Below are 15,188 nucleotides of genomic sequence, written 5' to 3'. Positions count from 1 at the left end.
GGAAGGTGCAGGTGGGTGGCTTACCATCGATAGCAGAGAGCAGGACTCTGGAATGGTCATACGCGATCACATTAGCATATCTGTTCTTTGGTTTGTTCACCTCCAGGTTAGAGTGCTCCCATGTGAACTGCTGACCAGGGTCGACTGACTGTAAGACAAGAGAAGAAGAATTGCACTATAAGAATATTTCTAAAGAAACCATAAGCAAGGTGTAACTTTTCCCTTCCCATATTTTCACACAAACAAAGCAGTATGTATGTATGTAAATGCAGTATGTTCCTGACAACAGCAGCACAATCATGTATTGTCTTTGACAAACTGGTGTATGTAAATCTGTAGATCTGAATCAGTCTGTGTTCCATTGCCTTGCTCGTTCGATTAGTAAGGATTTTTTAGTAAATACGAGAGTCCCAAACTTGATACTAGTTTATGCTTCCCAAGTCCTCTCTTGGCTTCATGAAGCAGAAATTGATGTCACAAAGAGAAAATACAAAGACATGAATGATAAAATTTTATTTTGAATTATAGGGAAACTATTGTGCTAGCTTAAAAAGTCTGCTTTTATGTATTATTCTCTGCTTAAGGTCAAATAAATCATAATGCACAGTAGACAATTATTGGGCACATTATGAGAGTGACCTTTCATATAATCTAAATATATATTGGTACCATCCTGCTTTCTGGGGTCATTTAAAATCAGTGAATGTATGAAAATGAGCTTTATAGCTCAAAGTTTTACAGCCATAGCAGAAAAAAAAAAATATATATATTTCAGTACCAGGTTTTTTATTTGCAGAAATTACCTCAAGCAGCCCTGATATTTTATCAAAATAGATTGAAACAGTAAGCTGCAGCATTGCTCATCGTCAAAATCTTCATTTTATCGTACTTGCAAAATTGCTTTCCACTGCAATTGAATAGGCACTATAAAAGTGGAATTCAGTGTACTTATGCTGCAATAATCATTGGGCAACTTGGCAGGCACCCATATGGTGACCTCAGATTTTTGGAACCATTGCAGGAACCACAGGGAAAGCGGGGAAGACAAAGAGTAACTGTTCTGATGTCACACAGCACTGAATAAAGGACCTCTTGTTTGCACTATGTTTAAGGCTCAACAAGTGTTCTGCAAAACAGACGTTCATCTGTTATCTTGATTATGAAGGAAACAATAACATTGGCAACATGGTTCTGAAATAAATTAGAACGATGAATATTATGAAAGTGCCATTGTATTCCAGAATGAGACTTCAGTTGAAGTATAGATAAACTTTCTGAAAGATTGGCTCTACCCCGTGGTCACATCATTGACATGCTTGAACTGCTGTAGGTTGGCATCAGTATGCAATGATAGGATTAAAGCCTCTATGAATTTGAATTCACAGTTCAGTTGTGACTATTGAAAAATCCACTGTGCCTCACTGAACCTCAGAATGTATTGACATTTAAAAGACTTACCTCATATTCCTGTGAAAACTTAAGGTTGTCGTTGGCTTTCAGTCGCTCCAGGTGATCTGCCAATTCCATGATCGGAATTGGAGGGTGGCTTGCCATACCTGTCAATAAGATGGACTGAAGGTCAGTCGCAAGATTGCAAGAGGCCATTACCCAAGCACAAGCTAGGGAATCATTAGATATGCAGTATGTGTTTAACAGGAGGATGGAAGTGGATCTTGTTAGGCTTGGCAGTTCACTCAAAGCAGTGCCCATGCTCATAGAGACTATATGGATACAGAAGCCAAAGAGAGTCCTCCAGCACATTTTGTTCAACTGGGACTCTTCCTACAGAGAAAGAAGTAAGTTATTTGCACAGAAAGCTGTAGTGTACAGTTAGCATGGCAGTGACATACAGACAGAAACATCCCAAAAAACAAAAAGAAATGTAAAAATGTTAGGTCAGATGTTGATGTCTGCTTTGAGTGATAATATGTTTTGAGCCTGTCATTTCAAACTCCACCTCCCGTTATAACATAGCATTTCACCAGATGGATTAGATGGGGATGGGAAAGACTTGGCAGAAAAAAGGAAAATAAGGAAATTAAAGCTGAAAATAAACAATCAAAAAAAAAATGTCAAATGCATAATGGAGGCCAACTAACTTGATAAATGGAGGTTACTGGAGTGCCTGTGCGCACCTAAACCTGTGGAGGAAACGGCGGTGGAATCAAAAACATTGTAGGTCTAAGAACAATACGACTATTTTCCCAACAAACAAAAGTAGGAATTGCAATGGCACACGTGTAGAGAAAAAGGTGTGGTCTATTAAGTAATAGATTATTTATGTACAAAATGTCAAAATGTGTAACCATACCACATTTATTATTTCATAGAAATTAGAAAGTACAGAAATCAAAACAAAGCAACTCTTGGATATTACTAGATGCTGTGGTAATGTACAATGGACACATTATGCACCATAATATTCCACCCTACAGTTAAGTCAACTTTACTTTTACCATGTAAACTTGACACGGTTGCAACCAAGCCCATGGCTTCAGGTCTGTGACTTAAGGGTTCAGTAGCCATTTTGGCACACCAGTTCGTTGCTGGTGTACCTCTCCCTAGGATGAGGCGATGTTTCATTTCAGTTGCTGATATAAGTGGGCATTAGCTAATGGAAGCTGTGTGTCACTTTCCCTCCCACTCACACATCGGAAATGGGTGTTTGTATCGCATCCTTCTACTCAAAATCCATTTTCACCACTGGGGGACTATGAAAGTACCATTTCCATCATGTCGTCGTTCAAATATCAAGCATCCTTAAGGTGAAAATGTCCAACCTGGTTGAATGGAAGGGTGGAGGGAGTTGGGGAAGAGGGGTGGTCTAATGTAGAAGTGCTTCAGGAATTAGGAGAAAGTGTTCAGTGGTTGGAAAACATGTTTGGTCCTTTTGTTAAGCAGTGAGATAGCCAAGATACCAGCTCTCAGAAAGGCTGTTGGAGAACAAACTGATGGCTTGAGAGGTGAATTAAATGGTGGGAGAATAGCTCAGATCACTCTAAGCCATATACAAAATACCCCTCTACCAGGATGAAACGACCAGTAATGGTCCTAACATCACTGAAGAGCTTTCATAGATATGCATATTCTTTTTTTTTTCAAAAAATGAGCCTGCAGAGATAGTTCATTCTCCTTTCATTTCCTTAGCTGACCTGAAAAAAATATGGCTTTGATTTTACAACATTATTGGCCGTCTCTGAACACCTGTCCCTAAGCAGTCTATGCCAGAGGAACTCAAACTGCAGTTAAGTATGTCTCTCTTCATGGACAGCATGGATGCATACCACTTTTCGAAGTGATAAATGGACTGTGCTCCCTAGTGGAGAAATGACCTCATGAATAAGCCATGGCACGATCACTGACCACTGCTTTCCTTCGCACTAAAGGTCAGAGCAAGTAAACACTCACACACTTATAAAACACAACCGTTACACATTTTTGTATGCGTTTCACCCACCAAAATGCTGCATTGTGGGATGTCCAGGAGCAGCAAAACATCCTCGCACGATTCTGAGTAAACATGACAAGTCTTGATGACCTAGATAACCCAGGTGCATAGGTAGATGACAGGTACCTCCAAACTGTCAAGCTTGCATTCCTGCTTTTTTTTTTAAATTTTCCATTTATGAGTGCCTCCAGGGAGGACACCAACAGTTTTGACCCTCTCTGCGTTGCCTAAGCACCTGTCCACAGTGTGCAAACTGCTTGTTTGTATCATGCCAATCTCACTGCAAAAATTAGAGGACCTTTAAAAGGAGATCATCGCATACAGCTTCAGCGTTAGCAGTGAATGTAAATGTAGATGATGCTATGTTGAAGTAGATGATGCTATGAAGCTAATTGTGGAAATATTTTTTTCCCTCAATCAAGCAATCACTATCAGTAGTATTGGTCACCAATAAAACATCACAAATAATACTTACCAGGTGTTTGGAAGTTGAGACGTCGCAGCTCAACAGGGTCAGTGGGGTTATGTAGTGGCATTTCCTTGCTGTTGGGGAGGCTGCCCTTTCTAGCTTCAGATTCTGCCCTTTTTCTGTGGAATAATAAGCAAATGATACATATTTCTTTGATAATCTTTTGTGCACAAAAGAAAAACAAAAATAGCACTGTATTGCAGTATAACCACAAAGTGTGCTGCGTGGTCTAAATGTATCTTGAAGGCAGATATATAATTAGGAAGTTGAAAGAAATATACCCTTCCTTCTGCTACTGTAACAGCTGCAGAGTATAACACATTCCAATGCAGTAGCATTGACTTGTGGTACAATGTTAACTTCCCATTGATGGTCTCGGATAGATGATAGATGTCAGATAAATTCTGAATCTGTGCTTATTGTAATTATTGAACCACAAAGTCGTCTGTTACAAAAGGGCTGTTGTGCTTTACTTGTTTGTATTGTGTTTTGGAGAATTCTTGTTATTTGTTCCACTGCATTTTATTGAGGTTTTTTTTTTTCCATTATTTTGAGATTCATGCAGTATTGTGGAGTCACATATTATTTATTTATAACAATGTCATCCAGCCTCAAGCTGTGACTCAAGTATCAGTTCCCTAAAATGTAATGCGGTTATGATCGGAAGAATCAATACAACACTGGTGGTAGGTGTAGGAGGTCAGTAGTAACTGTAATAGAATGGGCAAATAACATGGTCAATAAATGCCATTGTGAATTCAAGACTTATTTCTAGAAAAAGTCAAATAATGTGATCTCCCAATAAATAAATACCTGCTGACATCTATCATACAAACAATGTTGCATTACTAATTGCAAGCGGCATGTATTTTAATGTAATTTTACATATGCATTTTGGTTAAGCACACAGCATTATTCCACAAATGACCTCAACTCTACTGAATGACAAATTCTGTATCGTATGTATTGATAGCCTTGGAGGGGGGAAAAGGTTTAAAGGGGATTAGTTTTCCTACTTCTCTCTCACGCTTACCTGTCTGGTTTGCTGCTCCATTGGTCAGCAAGGAAAGAAATATCGACACAGCATTAGGTGGCAAGACTTAAAGCTTTAGTGGAGAATATTCCAGAGCCTTTCTATAGGATGAGTGAATGACTGAATACACAAGAGACAAAATGATCCAATCCTATCTCGGTTTTGCTTTGTGTACATGATTAGCGATGCTTCCCTTTTGAGATTATACTTAATTATGCAGCCTTGGGGCTCTTTGCCTCAGAAACTACAGTTTCCCAGGTGCATTCAAGATTTGTACATTGTATCTCTGCAATTTCAAGGAGTTTCAGCTGATTGCTTCTTGTTCAAGCATAAAAGTAATCTCTTGACTTCTAATTGCTGTCTGTCTTTTTTCTGCAAATAAGCCTTTCACTGATGCATTTATTAAGACTGAGAATTACACATATTTAGATTTATGCAAGCTGTGTTATAAGCGGCAGAACGACGAACATGATCATAGTTTTGAATACATTTGCATACGTTACAAATATAGGGATTTACAATGTACACAAATGTATTTATGCTTTTACTTCAATAAGCGCAGTATTGCTTTAATAACAATTATGTAGGTGTACAGTTGTACGTGCTGATTTATATTTCCCTCTGATGAAGTTGCCCAGTTTTATTCCCATGTCCATTCCCAGAGCTCAAATTCACATGGTTGTCACCCTTTGTTTAACATAAGAGTGGCTTTCTGTCACATAAAAATTGATCTTAACAAGAAAAATGTCTCCTGGTTATGCAGTCAGTGTTCCCTGACATGGTGTGGGCACTGGCTAGTTAATCAATGAGTAAATCTCCCCACCACGAATAGAAACACTGAAGCTTTCCAGATGAACATCTTTGTTCATTTTAAATCCAACTCCTTTCGTATCCCGACCCAAACTTGCATTATGAAAAAAGTCAGAATACAGTAGTATGCATAAATGTACATTTTGCTGATGCTATTTCTTTCGTTATTGTTTGTTTTCAGCTGACGCTTAATTTTATAAATCTTACATTGCTAAAAACACTTCTGCAGGATGACAGTTACATTTTGCTTAGGACTGGACATTTGATTAAATTAGCTTTGCACAAAATTCTTACGGTGACCAGATAAAAAAATAAATAAAATGCAACATTAACAAACAGAAAAAGAAATGTATGTGTAAACACATAGTGTAAAATAAGTCCACGTGTGTGCTGTCACAGCAGGAGGGCAGCATTAGGTCAAAGTCAGTGTCAAGATCTGAGTTCCCTTATGGAGTGGGTTGTCTTAAAGGGACTTTGTTTGTGGTGATGTTGGTGGCTGCAATGCCGGCTCAGGCCCAAGGGTCTCTTTTCTTCTGCGCACATATGCAGTGTAATGTAGCAGATAGTCAAAGCTCTCCGCTCCTACACTTGACTGATGAGCAGTGACAGCACAAAGTCTAGCTTACGCTTGGGGGTTTCAGACAGAAGAGGCTGTTTTGATTCGGTGTGAAAGTGCACTACCGCTAGTGTTTACATGTGTTTGCGAGTGTGTGTGTGTGTGTGTGTCTGTGATTAACTTGCAGTCAATGCACGTCTGTGTGAAGGACTGTGGGCGTATGCATTTGATGGCTTGACAGTTTGGGTAAATGTGTGCCTGGATTTACTCAGCTGAGATTTAGTGTGTGTTTGTGCTACTGCCAGTGAGGGTCATGGATAGTCTAAAGATCAATGCGCCTCAGGCTTAAAGTTAAGATCTCGCCTTAAATGTCTGCATTAATATGTGCTAACTGAATATTTGTGCGTAGTGGCGTGTTGGTTTCATGAAAATTAAAGTAACGCAATGTAGGATTTGCTACAGTTGGGAAATCATTTTGCCTGTTCCAGCTTTCGTAAAATACATGCAGCATTCCATTTACATGTTGATCAAACTCAATGCTGTATTTGACACATCCAGTGAAGCAACATGTCTAGGGACATAACAGTACTATGTATAGGATTGATTTACTGCGACAGAAGTGCTATTAGCGGTAAAGGAAACAGTGTTTGTATGGTGGAGGCCATCTTGGAATTGTTAGATTTGGAAATTCAGACTACAAATATAGAATAACATTGACGACCCAAAAACCTGAAGTTTCTGTATGGTTGGAGACATAATTTGACATTCTGTTGCTTTACATTAATATCTTCCATGTTATTAGTACATCATGAAAGTTGAGTGTATGTGAATGTCTAGAAGAAATAATGACTATTTAGTGCACATAATGAACCATCACCTTTAAGTGAATGTGTGCCAGTACTGTATGTTCAGTATTGTCAAGGCAGTGCTACTACCATCTGAGATTTATCAGAAAATGTGTGGACTACACTTTCATGTACTTACCTCTTGTAGAGAAGGATGGCAATGACAATGCATATGATAAAGACAACTGCTAGCACAGGGCCCACCACCCAGATAAGGCCTTCCTCCTCATCGATGATTGGCTGGGGGTCGATGTCAGCTGAAACAACTGGATCAGAGTAGGGGCTGGTTGCGTACATGATCTGAGACACAGCAAAAAAGTAAATCTGTTATTAATTATATTTTTGAAATCTGCATCAATATTACGTTTTTAGCCATCATATTCCCCCTTGCGATCACTTCCGAGGCATTTTTAAAGATCTTCTCCTGCAAGTATATGACATTTTGCCTTTGACATAGGCCTATAAAAACTGATATTAACCTTGTTACTCACCCAGAGATGAATATTATAGAGGTTAGAATATTCAAATCATTAGTCCCTGACTTGACTTGAGTTAATTTGCCCCCACTACGGAGCACATCAAGACTCTGACAAAGACAGCATGACCAACATTACAAATTAAAAGCCAATTCCAAGTTTTGCTGTGTAATTTCTGCTAAGCTGCAATCAAAAATATCTTCAGTATCTTGCCCTATGCAGGAGCCTTGATTGAACTTTTTTCACATTCTCAGAGAAGATTAAAAAAAGAGGTCTTGTGGGAAGAAAATATATGCTTCAGTGGGCAAATTAGAGATTTCCCTCTGTCCATCATTATCATTCTTTGCTCTACCTGAACTCGGAGTTCGTGGCGAGAGTGTGAGAGGCAGCACTATAGACCCTGCAGCTCATCGAATCCATCATCTCACCTGCAGGCGCATATAATCACGCGGTTTTCTGGTCTTCCGTCCAGACACACATACACATGAGCGGCAGCAGAGATAAGGAAGGCTGCACGCAGGACGCAATTAAAGAGGAGCACTGTTATCAAGCTATTCTTGATCGGCTAAGGTCTTAAGGGGTTTTTTCTCCCTAAAGCAAGAAGAGTCAGCTACAGCTTTAAGTTTTTAAGTCTCACAAGGGCTAAGAGTAAGACACACAACCAGAAAAACATGTGGTGAATGTAAACCTCTCTGCAGAGCAATACACATTCAGTTTTTCACATTATTATCAAGAAACATGTCATAGGAATGAAAACTGAGACAATGATTGTGTGAGAAAGTGAGCAGACTTACGTTTTCGGACATTTCCAAAGCAGCGAGCACGAAGAAAATGTACTCCTGGCCATTCTGAAGTTGCTTATTTGGAAAGTCCCCGTACATCTTGCCATCTCCAAGGGTGAATTCTTTCGGCAGAACTTTGAAGTAGGCAGCGATATAGGCTTTGGGTTCTGCCTGCCTGCGGAACCGAAGGCCTCTGCTAGTTTGGTTTATCTCCTTCAGAAGCTATAGAGAGAAGTAGGAGAAGGAGACAGCTGATAAAACATGCAGACATATTCCAGCACCCACATAAAAAGACATCCACACAAACTGAATCTGTCTATCAGGATCTTCTTTTCTTGTGATTGCTAAGCTGAAATGCTGATGCATGAAGCACAGCATTTCAGAAAAGATCAGTGACTTATTTCATGTGTATTTGGGCTACAAACGATTGTGTGATTAAAAGATTGTGTGGTTTTTCCAGCGTACAAAACAGTTGAGGATTATCCAGCAGCTTCAAACAGTAAAAAAAAGACGAAATTCATTTAAAACATAGCTCTTTTTTTTCCTCTTAACGATACAATCAGCACCCTTTTACTTAAACATGTTGAAAATTTAATTAGATTTTTGTAGGATTTGATTTACAGCAAGCGTTTGTGTGATTTCTCTTTTTTTTTTCCCCCCCATAAATATGAATATGGGACAATAATACAAGAGGATAACACATCACATCACTGTTGTAATTAATGTTTTTGTCCACCTTAGTAACTAATAATATTAACACACTAAACACATCAGGTATACCTTAATTAGTCTGAATCATACGAGTTGAAACTTACAGTACGAAGCATGGATCATAATTATGCTTATGAAGTCTGAGTTTGGGCATCTGATTTACTATCTTTGCATGAGTGAGTGTGTGTGCGTGAGCACAGGTGTCATTCACATTAGTGTGTTCCTGTGTGTGTGTGTGCTCTGTTTGGGCTGCTGGGCTGTTGGTGCAGCCTGATAATGTCTTCAATCATCTCTCCTGTCAACACTGCTAAATCTAGCTGCCCTTGGGAAAAGTTGTGAAAAGGTGAGCGCCAATATTGACAAACAAATAAATTCTGACAGAGGGGCGACTTTGGGGCAATCGGTCAAGGCTACAGACACGGGCCTGTAGGCACAAGCTGTAAAACCCATGGCAGATGAGACATGGTGTTTTCTTTTCACCTTCGGGACATCTCATATACTGTGATGTGTGTATAAAAGAAACGTTTTAAATCTTACGGTTTGAAAATAATTTATCTGTCAGAGGTTTTGATGTCGAAATATGAACCCCCTGCCAGAAATCGAACTTGCAGTAACCCTAAGGGGCAGTTTTATGACAGATACACAATGTGTAGCATCGTTAGTTTGCAATGTGTCACAATTACCTCAACAATAGTTTATTAAATGTAATCACAGCTTGTGTACTGATTAAAACCTGTTTTTGTGCGCATTTACAGTGCATTGAAAAGAGGCTGCTAAATTGTCCGAGCCGGTTTCATATAAGAAGTTGTTGAGTGTTTTGTGCATTATGCAGTAAGCTTTGCTTGGAATGAGAAGAGACATGAAGGCCTGATGCAGCTCTTCAGGTAATTACCACAGACACAAAGAAGAAGAGGAGGAGGAGGGGATGGGAGTTGAGTTTGCAGTGCACTTGATGGCTACTTCATGTTCTCATTTCCATATGAACAGTGTTCTCTGCAGCTATTTGAGTCAATCAGTGAGACTCATCTCCAGTTCCCTCTTAACTGCCACAGCCTATTTTTTTCTGGTTTTGAGAAGGAATGTGTGATGTGGAAACATGGATATGTTGTTATGCTGGGTGCAATCATCGGAGAAAACAACTAACTATTAACTGGAATTCTGCATGATATAAATTTACTTTTTATTTTTATTTCTGGTGACCTTATAGTCATCCTAACCAGCTCGTAACCATTAATCATTACGTACCTCCTCCAAATTCATCTCATCGGGATTGTCCCAGGGTTTGAAAAACTTGCCAGTGCGCTGTTTCTTCAGTGAAACTACCACAATGTAATATCCCCTGCAAAATAAAGTAAAGAATAGGATATTATTAATGTTCCAAACTAAGGTACAATATCAATGCAACTTTAGACACATATTATGACAGCCAAAATACAAACAGCTTTGCATTAGAGTGAGAAACCTGTTTAACAGGAACAGAAATATAACAGAAATATTATGACTTTTAATCAGTTTAACTATTATTCAGAAAAGCCAGGCAACAAAGTTGCACCTCGTTGAAGCCCCCCTGGGTTAATTAGGGATGCAGATGCAGATACAGAATTAAAAGGATTTTCATCAGAGTGGCAAGAGAGATAATGGCCTCTGCCAGAGTTGGGCTTCCTGGTTGGGCACTGCACTAACGAGTGTTAGCCAGGAAGGCAGTGTGACAGGCTAATGGGAAACTAATTAGCTTAAGCCCTGGCATGGGGGACAACAGGCCAAATATATCCGGCAAGATCAAAAAACCCAAGATGGGTTTGAAGCGTCAGTCTGAACACGGATACACTGGCCTTTTGGCATCCATGGATTTTGTTGAAAGACTATAAGAGACTTTATAGAGCTTATAGGAATGTACTTCAATGACTTGTGCTGCTTTAGAGAGTAGTGACTGAGGTGAAGTTGATATTACACTCAAACATTGGGATAAATATAAATTACTGTTTTGGGTGAAGTTAACTTGTTTATTTCCAACCAAAATACCCCAGTAACAAATAATAATATTACTGTATTAATAGTACATTATATTAATAGTGGAATAGTATTACTGATATTTTGGGTTATTTCATGGATTGTACAGGATAGGCAAAAATAAGCCTCGGCTTCAGCCTATTTCTTTATAATTTTGTTGTGAGAAAATGTTGATTGTAAATCTGTGGTAATATTTGCCGATTAATTGCACATAATTTAAGTATTTTATATTGTAACCGAAATAAAACTATTAATTCATTCTAATAATAGGGAATATGGTAAATGGCAAAGACCATGTGTTTTTACAAATCAAATCAAATCAAGTTGTTTCTTGACTAACAATTTAAATCATCAACATATAAGGGGGCAACAGTGATTTTAAATGATTACCTTATTCTCTCTGATGTTTGCACTGTTGGTAGCTCCACAATCACCATACCATCGGAGTTGGTCTTGCCAATCAAGTACGGTTTTGTGCGAAGGATGTCCGGGGCTGTCATGGTGGATACGCGGTGCTGTAGACCTCCAGCACTGTTGCCGCGGTTGGTGAGAAGGAAGGAATACTGTGTCTCTGGTTGAAGACCCGTGATTAGCTTTTGAGTTAGCTTGCCATCTACCTCCACACTCTGGCCATTGTCGTAGAGAATCTGTATGTGAATGAGTCGTGTTACATATACATTAAAGTGCAGGTTATGGACGTTTTTTGACAAATTATTTGCATTACAGTAACATGAAGTTTCTCCATTTATTTTAAAGGGGACATATTATATCCTATTTCTCCAAGTTAACCTAGTTCCCTGGTGTCCACAGGCGTTCAATATCCCTGCCAAAACAGCCCTGTTCAGAATGCTTGGTATAGTAGTATCTTTTTAGGTCCACCTTAAAGGTCCACATTAAAAAAAAAGTAAAACAAAACTTAAGAGACAGGAAACTGCATCAGCCACAGATGCTACTGGGAGCTAACATTTGGAAACATGATCATTTGCAGGCTCCAGCAGGCACATTGGCATCATCTGTACTCTCGCATGTTTTACAGACAAAGCTGCGTGAGACAACAATTCCAGGAATTTAGTGCATTGTGACGTCCCAATGAGCGCGGAAGTCAACATTGTGTGTTTTATCTCCTGTGCTTAGACTGAGGAGGACCACAAAAACATGAGTAAGTCATATTTTTTGCCGACTGATAGGACCTCCAGTCCCAAATATAAGGATTTAAATGATTAAAACTGTGATTTTGCATAATATGTCCACATTAAAATTATATGTTTATCTGGACAGTGCTCACAGTGAAGGGTTGAGCTGGGTTGTAGGTATCTGGAATTTCCCAGGTCAGCCACACTGATGTCTTCATGGCTGCTTTCACGTGGAAATTTTTTGCAAACACTGCTAAAAGAAAGGGGGAGCGGGTGATTTAGACACAAAACATCTCTTTTTTTCAGATGACACTAATGGTACTACACCAGTGCTTACCTGAGAATGTCTCTGGAAAAACCAGGCTGAAATCAGTACTACGCTGAACCCAACACTATAATCTTACCTTCTTACAAACTCCAACTCTTATGTTAATGACTGAGCTTTGCTTGACTGATGAGACATGAAGAGACATACATACTTACTTAATGTGAATGTCTTAAATCATGGTTAGATAGTGGAGACTAAGGGCAGGACAACAGTTTAGTTTACTGATTGTTTCCAAAAATAATCAAGTGTCATTTTAGTTATTCCTGACAAAGCTGGGCAGGGGAAAGGGCTGCTCAGGGAAAAGCTGCTTTTAAAAGGAAAGGAGTCGGTACTAGAAAGTTTCATGGACTGCGTCCTACCTTGATCCAAAGGCTGTGTCCTGAATTGGACACTTGGGCTATAGGGACCAAAGCCCTTGCTGGTGAAGGCACACATTTTAATATCATAAGTGGTATCTGCCTTAAGGCCATCCAGGATGACTGTTGATTCCGGAGCAGTGATGAAGAGCTCTGAGGGACTGCGTGGGCTGTTGATGTCCTTATACTGCAGCGCATATTTCACTATTTTCCCATTTTGCTCCGCCAGCAAAACAGAGTGCCAGCTAACCTGTACAGTGGAAGTGGTGGCACCCTCTGCTATAATGCTCTGAGGGTAACCGCTTGGGACCTCCTCATTTGTGGTGACTTCTTTGACTGTCTCTTCTCCAAAGCCAACCTTGTTGCGCGCAGAAAGGCGGAAGGTGTATGAGGCTCCCTTGTGAATCTCTTTAGTTGTGTAATGGTTGTCTCGTTCAGGGAACTCAATGACAGTCAGAGGATCCACGTCTTTGCGACCAAAGCGGAGCCGATAGCCTAGAAGGGGCCCGTGCGTTAATCCTGGGGGATGCCACTGAAGGAGAGCTGTGCCCATGTTGGTTGTGCTGACCATTAGTCGGGGTTTATCAGGAACTAAACACCAATGAGAAAGAGACAACGTGATATGGATATGTTTCTCCTGAATTATATTTGTAATAGGCAGCCATTCATATAATAGATCCCCTAAATTTGTCTGAATGTCTCTAATGGTGAATAAAAGATGAACAAGGCTTTCTTTTTTCTTGTTAAATTAATATTTCACAGTCAGCATGGCCATGTCATGTCAGTGGGTAAGAGTCATAGTGCTAAATGAGACAGCAATTAGCTGTTTCGCACTTTTCCCAAAAATATGTGCCTTGCGCTTCTTTCTCTTATTTGATCCCGTTTCACCACATTACCAGGTAGAAATACAGTTGGTTATAAACAAATAGTATATGATCAGAAAACAGTAACAGGTTATGTTACCTGCGCCAGTGGTTGTGATCAGTTTGGGTTTGCTGCGTGCACCGTCACCCTTTGTCGTATAGGCTGCGACGGTGACTGAATAAGTGGTTTCAGCCTGCAGCTCTGTGATGATCATTTCCTGTAAAAATGAAGGATTTAAGTTCAAGGACGTATACTTGCTGATTTATAGATAAAAGCAAGCAAAAAAAAAAATGTACAAGAGGACTGCGATATCCCCACCATCATAATCATGAAAGACACAAACTCATTCTGTCAGTTTTCACTTATACTTCAGAACCGTGTTCATTTTAGTAATTTTTTATCTAAAAATATGTTTTCTCAATGTAACTATCTTAATAAACAGAAGCATGCATTTAGTTACCACTTGCTGCCTATTTGGTCAGTTTAATTTGATTAAGTCAAGAACTTCCAATAACAGTTTTTAAGGTAAAGAAATTGGGCTCAACCTGTGGTTAAAATCAAGCCTCAAGACTTGTGTTGCACAAAAGACAAATGCCATTCACTCAGAGGAAGATAAGAGCATAAATATGTCTGTGTTAACTACTCACATGTTCAGTTGAATCATCATATTCCCACTGATTATGATACGGAGAGTGTGGAGAGAAAAGAAACAACAAATAAGGACAAGTCACAAGTGCATAGATTTTTTTCAATGATAAGAGAATAAACGCACTCTGTCTGCAACTACCAAATCACTGTAAATTCACTTTATTGATATGACAGAAAATAATATTGTTTCCTACTTTAAATGAAAGTATATGCTGTAGCTCATGTTAAGGTGAGAGAGTGAAAGCAGTATTATTTGTCTAAAAGAAGAACAGGCTGGCTGAGGAGTGTGTTGTACCTGGGCATCATCAATCAGGATGTCCTTGATGACTGGCTGTCCTGTGGGCTCCCCATTAACCATCCTGACATAGTGCACCTGGTACCCTCGAATCTGACCGTGCTGCTTGGTGGGCATCGGTGAGCGCCAGATCACTTTAATTGATGAGGAGTTGACAGCCTCCACCTCAACTTTACGAGGTGGCCCACTAGGAACTGGAGGAACATCATGGGATAGAAAAAAATGGTCAAAATTATAGAGAATCTCTCGGGACCCTTTTTTAAAATCTTGCCCAAAGTCGAAGCGCAAAACGCTGCAGTGACAAAAAAAATATCACAAAAGTGCAGCAAACTGCCACAAGCACTGCATGACATCAATATTTCAACAATGGTAAGGAAAAACAGCAAAAAACAGGTCAACTGACAACTGACCTAATCTGTCAACA

General features: G+C 39.5%; 1 protein-coding gene across 3 annotated transcripts in view; it reads right to left on the bottom strand.

The window, feature by feature from the left end:
- LOC310942574 (receptor-type tyrosine-protein phosphatase delta) overlaps positions 1 to 15,188 on the bottom strand; it is a 125,103-nt gene that overhangs the window by 19,464 nt on the left and 90,451 nt on the right. Inside the window, exons 12-24 of one of the 3 annotated variants that reach the window (XM_083907983.1) lie at positions 14,765 to 14,958; positions 14,469 to 14,495; positions 13,921 to 14,038; positions 12,961 to 13,548; positions 12,426 to 12,526; positions 11,531 to 11,787; positions 10,376 to 10,469; positions 8,432 to 8,641; positions 7,301 to 7,461; positions 3,924 to 4,036; positions 2,100 to 2,141; positions 1,459 to 1,556; positions 25 to 148 (exon numbers count right to left, since the gene is read on the bottom strand). In XM_083907983.1, coding sequence (XP_083764109.1) covers positions 25 to 148; positions 1,459 to 1,556; positions 2,100 to 2,141; positions 3,924 to 4,036; positions 7,301 to 7,461; positions 8,432 to 8,641; positions 10,376 to 10,469; positions 11,531 to 11,787; positions 12,426 to 12,526; positions 12,961 to 13,548; positions 13,921 to 14,038; positions 14,469 to 14,495; positions 14,765 to 14,958 — 2,127 coding nt within the window. The remainder of the gene's footprint in view (positions 1 to 24; positions 149 to 1,458; positions 1,557 to 2,099; positions 2,142 to 3,923; positions 4,037 to 7,300; positions 7,462 to 8,431; positions 8,642 to 10,375; positions 10,470 to 11,530; positions 11,788 to 12,425; positions 12,527 to 12,960; positions 13,549 to 13,920; positions 14,039 to 14,468; positions 14,496 to 14,764; positions 14,959 to 15,188) is intronic. The other 2 variants (XM_083907984.1, XM_083907985.1) reach the window with 2 other exon arrangements.

The sequence above is a fragment of the Microchirus variegatus genome (genome assembly GCF_963457635.1).
Source record: "Microchirus variegatus genome assembly, chromosome: 2".
Lineage (NCBI taxonomy): Eukaryota > Metazoa > Chordata > Actinopteri > Pleuronectiformes > Soleidae > Microchirus > Microchirus variegatus.
This window is presented reverse-complemented; position numbering and strand designations above follow the sequence as displayed.